Source organism: Condylura cristata, unplaced genomic scaffold (genome assembly GCF_000260355.1).
Source record: "Condylura cristata isolate star-nosed mole 26May11 unplaced genomic scaffold, ConCri1.0 scaffold00041, whole genome shotgun sequence".
NCBI lineage: Eukaryota > Metazoa > Chordata > Mammalia > Eulipotyphla > Talpidae > Condylura > Condylura cristata.
This window is the reverse complement of record NW_004567142.1, coordinates 363,745-372,493: the sequence shown is the minus strand read 5'-3', so window position 1 is coordinate 372,493 and position 8,749 is coordinate 363,745. Positions and strand designations below refer to the sequence as shown.

General features: G+C 58.6%; 1 protein-coding gene across 1 annotated transcript in view; it reads right to left on the bottom strand.

Annotated features, from left to right (window-relative positions):
• The window catches only part of SPTBN4 (spectrin, beta, non-erythrocytic 4), a 66,254-nt gene that overhangs the window by 34,894 nt on the left and 22,611 nt on the right, over positions 1 to 8,749 (bottom strand). Inside the window, exons 14-18 of the mRNA XM_012733463.1 lie at positions 8,302 to 8,735; positions 6,886 to 7,023; positions 4,948 to 5,698; positions 3,705 to 3,907; positions 323 to 413 (exon numbers count right to left, since the gene is read on the bottom strand). Coding sequence (XP_012588917.1) covers positions 323 to 413; positions 3,705 to 3,907; positions 4,948 to 5,698; positions 6,886 to 7,023; positions 8,302 to 8,735 — 1,617 coding nt within the window. The remainder of the gene's footprint in view (positions 1 to 322; positions 414 to 3,704; positions 3,908 to 4,947; positions 5,699 to 6,885; positions 7,024 to 8,301; positions 8,736 to 8,749) is intronic.

The following is an 8,749-nucleotide window of genomic DNA, read 5'->3' as shown; positions in this document are numbered from 1 at the left end:
CCCCGCCCAACCGGCCCTCAGCAGGGCACTTCTCATAAACCTCCAAAGAGAAAGGTGAGATCAGCGTGCGTTCCCGCGGGTCCGTAAGCGCGAGCGCGCCGTTGCCAGGGGTGCCCAGGCCCCTCCCTCCCCGAGCCCGTGTGGGCGGGGGTGGGGGGAGCAGAGCATGCGCACTGAGCCTGAGCTCCGTGCGCCCCCTGGCGGCGAGGCGTGAAAGTCTCTCCGCGACCCACTTAGTCCCCACCCCCTCCGCGCCCCAGCGGGGGGAGCACTTATTTCCATACGAGTAATTCGCGGAGCCCAGCACAGCTGGGGTGCCTACCTCGTGGCAGTCGCGGAGGAAGTGCTGCAGCTCAAGTTGGTCGTGAAGCTTCTGCATCCACTGATGGGCCCGTAGTTGGTTTTCTTGGCACCTGGGGATGGGGAGAAAAGAGCTGGGGGAATTCTGGGTCCCCGGGTGCTGACAGTAGAGATGTAAAGGCATCGGGCTTGGCAGGACTGGGAACATGTGTAAGAGTCTGGGACACATGTAAGAGCAAGGAGGACAAAACAAGACAGGGCTGAGGGGAGCGGCAGAAACATCAGCCGGGCAAAGCCAGCGACACCTGGCAATGGGGAGAGAGAAAGCACTGGACAGAGAAGACACAACTACAAGAACAGAGGCAAAGAGAAGGAAGAGGAGAGAGAAACCAGGGAAAGGAATGACTCAGAGGGCCAGAAAGCAGCAGGCAAGGAGAGAAAAAGAGGCAGATGTGTGCCAGAGAGGGTCAGGGCGGGATAATCTAGGGAAAGACAGGCAGACACTGGCAAGATGCCAGAGGCAGCCAGAGGGTGCAGGAGGGTGTGAGGGCGATGGGGCTGGAAGCACACGGAGGGCCGGCGGGCGCTGGCGGCAGGTCGGCCCTTGGCCCACGTGCAGTGGCCAGGCTGGGGCAGGCTCTGCCACCCGGTGCTGATTGGCAACACCACACGCTGCAGCACCAAGCGCCTGGGTGGAGAGGCAGGAGCATCCCACTTCAGCTCAGGTAACTGCCTCTCGCCCGGGGAGATGGAGGAGAAGCAGCCGGGTGCAGGTGCTTCTGAAGTCACCTCAGTGAGGCCCTCCTGACTTCTCCCCAGCACTGTCTGGCTTCCCCAGCTTCCTTCATTCTCCTGCTGGCACCGACCACCATCCACTACTCTAGCTATGCTACGTCTCTGTCTTGTCTGTCTTCCCCACCAGGGTGTTACTTCCTGAGGAATGTTTGTGCTGTTCCCAGCTATATTCCCAGTGCCTAGGGAATCAAAAGACCTGGCACACAGCAGGTGTTCAATACATGGGGTGTGTGGATGCAAGAGAGACAGGGACGGGGAGAGAGAGCAGGACACAGACACAGAGCGAGTAGAAGAGGAACCCAGAGGCAGAGCTGGGAAGAGGAGCAGGAGTGGCCAGCAGAAGGGTCAGTGACCCTTTCTGAGCACCACTTGCAAAATGAGGATAGGAACATCCACAGGCAAGAAGTGACCCCTCCTGCTGAGGCTCAGCTCAGGAGCCAGGAAAGGGGAAATGCCTCTGGAATTGAACTGAAGTCAGAAGCTCCAGGCTCTCTGGTCAGCCTGTCTAGCATCAGTGAAGTGGGGGGGAGAGGGTAACAACCCCTCCTCTCTAGGAGGGCTCAAAATGGCAGGAAGGGCCCTCCCTGGTGGCGCAACAGGATAAAGCGCAGCACTGTGAAGCTGTCCCCAGCCACTGGTGCAGGAGTCCGATCCCCGGCCAGGGAGCTGACCCACAGGGTGCAGCAGGCCTCTCCTGTCTCACCCTCTGCTCCCCTCAGCCGTGGATTTCAGCAGATCTGCCTGTTCTGCTCCCTACTCTGTCTCTGGTGAATCTTCTCATCCCCTGCACCTCTGGCCTGCACCTCAGTTCTTGTATGCATAAATAAATTAAAAATCTTTTTTAAAAATGGCAGGAAGTATCCTGGCTGTGATCTTGACTAAGCCAGTGACCCTTTCTGAGTATCACTTGCAAGATGAGGATAAGAGCATCTACATGCCCGGCTGGGCCAGGCAGACAGCTAGTGAGTGACGTGCCCGAATCTCATGGGTTGGGTGAGGCTGAGACTCGAACCCGGCCTTTTCTGACCAGAGGGCCCAGCCCAAACCCTGCATGGCTCTGTCCGTCTGAGGCGTAGGGAAAGGCCTCCCCTCGGGATACAGAGTTTGGGTCACTCCCACTGGGTGGGCGACGTGTCCTAAACAAGTACATGGGTGGGACCCCCAAGGCAGAGGCAGTTCTGGGCCCATCTCAGTTCCGCTGTTTCCCAGCCTCACCCAGCCCGGGCTTGGGGTAGATACACCCCTGTTGGATTCCCACTGCCCCTACAGCACCCGCGGCCAGCCCTGCCTGTTCTGGGCTCAGGATCTTCCTGCTCAGGTCAGGGTAAGCCCTACGAGGGCAGGAATCGTGTTCTGTTCTGGTCACTGCTGTGTGGCCAGCCCTGCCCCACACAGCGCCGGGACTCGGTGCCTGATAAACTGGCGGAGCGTTCATGAATAAGCAGTAGAATGAAAGCAGCAATTCCCAGTGGTCAATTCCCAGTGGATGAAGGTGAGTCAGAAGGAGCCGTCCTCCAGGCTCCTCCTCTCATCCGGGACTCAACAAAGACTCAAGAAATGGGGGACAAAAGACAGAAAGGTCCAGGCCTCTGGCTCCGAATCCCCAATATTGAACTGGGGCTGGTAGGGAGTCCAGGCGCTCACTGCCCACCAAGAGATAGAATGACAGAAGGGGGCGTGCCCGGGATCCCTTCTGGCCCTTGCCAGACAGAAAGTTGGAGTGACCAGGAGGGGCAGCACCAGTGACCACTGGACGCTCCTTGAGGGCTGCACTTTTTTTTTTTTTTGAGGGAGCTGCTATTTTGTTTAGGGCCTAGAATAGTGCCTGGCGTAAAGCAGATGCTCAGTGTCTTTGCTTGGCTAGTGCAAGGACAAACGAGAGGCAGGGCAGTGGCGAGAGACAGATGGCCGCAGAATCGGAGAATGAAGTGCAGGGGAAGCCGAACGCCACGTGCTCCCCTGTGCATGCACGCACACATGTGCACACACTCACATGCACACAGTGTGTGCACGCTCACATGTCCACACACGCACACACGTACGTGCACACTCACACGCTTGCACACTCACATGCTTGCACACATGCGTTCACACACTCATAGAAACTCACACGCTTGCACACACGCACTTGCGCACACTCACACGCTCGCACATGCACACACATATACGTGCACACACATGCATGCTTGCACGCACATATACGCTCACACATGCACACACTCACACATGCACACGCACGCACGCACCCTGGAGCTCTGGGTGCTCATCCACAGTGTCCTACAAGTCAGTGTGGCAGGACATATGTCCCATTTGGAAAGCTGGGGCAGAACCCATAGTCGGCCTTCCCCTGCTGAAGTGGGGGGCTGTCCCTGGGTTTCCCAAGGAGGAGCCAGAACGGCAGGCAGATATGGGGGCGAGGGTGCTTTTTGAGTTTGCAAGTTACCTTTGTGCAAAAATACCATGCACATAAAACTGCAAACAATATGGAATGAAGTCGAAATCAGAGCGGGACAGAGAAGCAGATACTGTGCAGGGAAAGTGCAGAACCCAGGCCTCCTTGCCCCTCCCCTGTGCCTGAACCCCTACGCCCTGGGGCTTGAGGGACCTACTTCTCCAGCATCTGGGTCACAGCCTCCTGGGCCTGCTCCCCGTAGATGTTGCCCTGCCTCAGCAGGCTCTCCACCGCCTGCACGGCCACCTGCATCTTCTGTTGGTTCAGCTCCATGGTGGTGAGGAAGTCCCGGTGCTGTTTCAAGGCCTCCTCCACAGACTCCACTGTGCCTGGTAGCTCCACACCCGACAGGGCCATCTCCTGCGAAAGGAGGGGGCTCAGGTTTTCCCGTCCCTTCCAGGCCCTGGGAGAGGCTGCCCCTTGCCCGCCATACTGCCGCCTCCCTGGCTCACTGAGCCCTAGCATCACACAATCCTGCCTCAGGGCCTTTGCACACGCTGGCAGTCTGCCCCTCCACAGCCCCCACGGCTGGGGCTTCGCTTTCAGGTCTCTGACTTCCTCCAGCCACTGTATCTCTTCACCCCATTTTATTTTCATGGCATATTCCTGACACGGTATTTTAAGAGCATTTACTGTTTACCATCTCTCACTAACACAGACATTCATGAGCGCACACAGAGACACACAATTTTCTTACCGCTGAAACAGTGGGTCAGAAAGGCACTCTCAAAGTCTCCAGTTAGAAACATTATTCCAGGGACTCTCTGTCTGTCCCTCTCCCCAAAATAATCCTCCAGCTGGGTTAGTTTTCTCTAGATAACCAGCACAGGTGGTCACTCTTTTTAATGTTCCCCCAAAGTTGTTACCTACTATCGGATAATCCAAAGATGGGGTTCCTATCCCAGAATGATGGAGTCAGCTGGTCCCAGATAACCACCGACACTATGACCCCCTCCAGAGAATCTGCAAATTGCCACTCCCGTAACAAAATTACCTACCAGTTTAGCAATCCACATAATCCAGTCACCCCTCAGTCCTGGTCACCTCCTTCCAAAATCTTTATCCTGTTGTCCCACCAGGCAAGAGCCTCTGAATCCCACTGTCCTGCTATCACCAGTCCACGTCATCCTCATTTCCTTCCAAATAATCCACAAACCCAGGCAGCCACTCCAGTAAGTACCCAGTGCGGGAGAACCTAGTCCATACACTTTCAGTCACCTCAGCTGAGCCACTCACCCACGCGCCTCCATCAGCTTCCCAGCTCACGCCCACTCATGCGCAATGATCCACTCACTGACCCCAGATGGGCCACGACCCCAGTGGGCCCGCAAACGCATCTCCCTGCCCTGAAAACCCCCGCGGCCTCTGACCCACACCCGTGTGAGGCCCCAAATGGGCACCTGGTTGCGCAGCACCGTGCACGCCTGGCGTAGGTCACGCAGGAAGAGCTGGTAGACGTGCGCCTGCACCAGGGCCTCCCTGCGCGTCTCCCACAGGCCCAGCAGCTTGTGCCAGCCGAGTTCCAGGTGCGGCAGCCACTCGTCGAGAGCCAAGCCCGGGCCCAGCTCGGCGCCGTCGGCCGCTAGCAGCGCCTCGCTGGCCGCCACGATGCGCGCGTAGTCCTCCTCGTGCCGGTCCACCTCCTCCTTGAGCGCCGCGTGGCGCGCCAGCAGCGCGTCCGCCTCTTCCAAGCTGCCGGGCAGGGGCCCCTCGCTGCCACCCGCCGCCTCCTGGGCGCGCACCAGCCAGTCCAGAAAAGCGTCGAGGTCGTGCAGGAAGCGCTGCAGGCGCCCGGCCGCCGCCACCGCCTCTCCGCAGGCCTGAGCCGAGCTGGCCAGCGCGCCCCACTCGGCGCCCAGTTCCTCCGCTCCCTGGCGCAGCCGTGCCCCTTGCGCCGGGAAGCGCGCAGCCAGGAGGGCCGCCTCCTCCACGAGGGCCGCCTGGCGCGGCTCCAGCGCTTGCAGAGCCGCCTCCAGGCCGCTCAGGCGCCACTGTAGGGCGCCGCCGGCTCTGGGCGCCCCCTCCACTGCCCGCCGCTTCTCGCGCACTTGCGCGCGCACCTCGGCCACCTCCAGCACGTGGTTCTCCACCAGCAGCACCGCGCTCACTTCCTCTTTGCGCTGTTCCACCAGCTCCACGATGCGGTTCCACCTGCCCGGGAGAGGGAGGGCGGCTGGAGAGGGCAGGAACTCGTCTCGGGCCGGGAGCACCCACCCACCCAGTTTGAGGACCCAGCCAGGGGGGTCTTGGAACGTTAGTGATGCCCCTGAGCTGGGCACTTCTGCTTAGGGCAGCAGATTCGCAAATGCACAGTAATCTGAGCGAGGTGAAAACATCTGCCTTTCGCGCTCACTGTCTCCCAAGTGTAGAATGGAGTTTTCCTGAGGCTGCATGGCCGAGGCTGATGCAGAAGCAAAGGTGAGAACTCACCCGCCTTCCCCGAAGCCGCGAGGGCACAGGGGTTTGCACAAAGCAAAATGTCCTTCTTCTTGCTACATTTTGTTTGTTTTGAAGAAGTTACTTTTCATTTAAAATGTTTTTCTCAGTATTCACTCCTCATGTAGGGAATATGGAGAGCTATAGCTCACGAAATAAATTCTAGGGCTACTTAATAGCCTTTCAGAACACAAATGGGTTCTGAGACTAGAGTTTGGGGTTCCGCAAGTAGTAAAGCCTAACATCTGGTAACAGCACACACACACTGTCAGGTGTGAGGTACGAAAAGTTCTATTTCAAAATAAATTAATGGGGAAAAAAAATCTATTGCTCTGGAACCTCCCTGGTGGCGCAACAAGTTAAAGCACCAGTTCAATCCCCCCACCCCCAGGGAGTGACCCACAGGGCACAGCAGACCTCTCCTGTCTCCCTGCTGCCCCCTCAGCAGTAGATTTCAGTCCATCTGCCTGTTCTGCTCCCCACTCTGCCTCTGGTGAATCCTCTCAGCCCCTGCACCTCTGACCCGTATCCCAGTTCTGTATGTGTAAATAAATAAATCTTTTTTTAAAATGTATTGCTCTGTGTCCCCAGGCAAGTGACAACACTTCTCTGGGCCTCAGTTTCCCTCAGTTCAGAGGCAGTGTGTTATCCAGATGTATTATCCAGGTGACATGCACAGAACATGAGCCCAGTGGCCTGGAGTCCAATCTGAGCTGCCCGCTCTTTGGCTAGTGACCCCTCTGTGCCTCAGTTTCCCTGTCAGTAAAATGGACACACGATAGCCCAGCCCCTACCTCACAGGGGTTTGAAAGGGCACCTTCTTCGTTTCCTTGAGTGAATGACAACAGCAATAATGAGGAGAACTGGTGGGAGATAGGACTGCCAGCCCAGGCCCTGCCTACCTGCTGTTGAGGTGGTCCTGGCAGGAGCGCACCTCATCGGAGCTGGGGTGGCCTCCTTCTACCAGTTCCTGGACTGTGTGGTTCACGTCTAGGACTCGGCCCATCAGACTGTTCATCTCTTGGTCCAGACTCTCAAATCTGCAGGAGGAGGGGTGTGCTCAGACGCCTGGCCCTGAGGACCTGCCACAGCTTCGATTCCATGAAAGTGCCTGCTCTCGGTTCTCCTAAGTCTCCAGCCTCCCGGGGTCCTCTGCTGGCTTCCCCTTCTCCCTGCCACTTCAGATTCAGGGCTCTGTCCCGGGCGTCTGAGCTCGCCACGGCCTCCTGCCTGGGTCACATTGCACACCCCCACTCCCCCCCACCCCCGGGTCTCCATCCTCACTCTTGAACTTGTGGCTCCAGCTCACCTTCTGCAGCCTCAATCTCCAGGCTCCTGTTGCACCGGTCCCCACCCTCAAAGGCTGCCGCAGACCTCCTCAGGGCTCCCCACCCTCACTGTGACCCAAACTGACTACAGCAGCTCACCTGATTTTTTCTTCTAGGTCCCTATCTCCTGAATAGCCCCACTGTCCCTCCGTCCAGAGCCCTGGTCCCTATTCTGGACAACCCCAACCCCTGCCTGGGGCTCCATGTTCTGTCCATCTGACCTCCCACGCTGGTCCAGTCCCGTTCTCTCCCCCCAGAGCGGTCCCCTTCCCTAGCTGCCTCTCCGGGCTCCCAGTCACCACTCACAGCCTCCAACCCACCCTCCACATGGCAAGTAAAGCTGGGCAGTCATCCCGTGTCTACAGCAGTGCCCAGGGCTGTGGCTCGGGTGACTCTGGGCACAGTAAGGGCAGGGAGCAGGCCTGTGTTCTCAGCAACACCCAGCACAAGACCGAGAAGGGAGCAGGAGCTCAGTAAGCACCGGTGAAGTGAATGAATGGGTGAACAAGATGCTCAGTGAGAGAGGGATCATCCACTCATTGAACAACTCACCACTAAGGCAGCCAACAGAAAAATCAGTATTTGACGTGTCACAGGTAATACGTGCTATGAAGAAACATAAATCGGGATGAGGGAACAGCAAGGGACGAGACTGGAGTTATATCACCAGCTAGGGAGGTGACATTTGTACAGGGGCAGTGGGAGTCCCAGGGGAGGGACAGAGCTGGGGTGGCCCTGGGGGAGCTCAGGTTGACTACGGGGAACCTCAGTGATAACAGTGAGAGCTCCCAGAAGGCTCCCTGTTCCCCGGCTATTTGCTGCGTGTTTTACACATATTCATTCATTCACTGTTCACCACAAGCTTGTGAGGTCAGGACTAAGCCCATTTTCCCGGAAGCTGGGCTCCCAGCTGAGCGGCCACAGGAATTATCTGACCGGTGGAGGGTGAGCCTAGTGAGGAGAGGGCGGCGCCCCGCGGCGAGCGCTCACCGGTGCTGCACCACCTCGACGTCATCCAGGGAATCAGGCACACGCATGGTGAGCAGCCACTGCTCCTTCTCCCCGATCCACAGCTCGCACGCGTGCACCTCGCCGAACATGCGGTAGACAGCGAGGGCATCTCGCAGCCACTGACGCCGCAGCGCGGCCACCTCGGTCACCTCGGCAAACAGCTGCTCGGCCTCCACCACGCGCACCTGCAGGGCCACCACCAGGGGCCCAGCCCCGCTGGCGCCTCCCAGAGTAGCCAGCTGACGCCGCAGGCCGCCCACGGGCCCGCGATGCGCCTCCACCTCCCCAGTGAGCGCTCGGTGCTGGCGCGCCAGGCGGCGGCTGGACGCTTCGTCGTGGCCGAAGTCGCCCGCGGCCGCTAGGCGGTAGGCGTCGCGCAGCCAGTCCAGGAGCCCGTCGAGGTCAGCGCCAAACTGGTGCAGCGCCC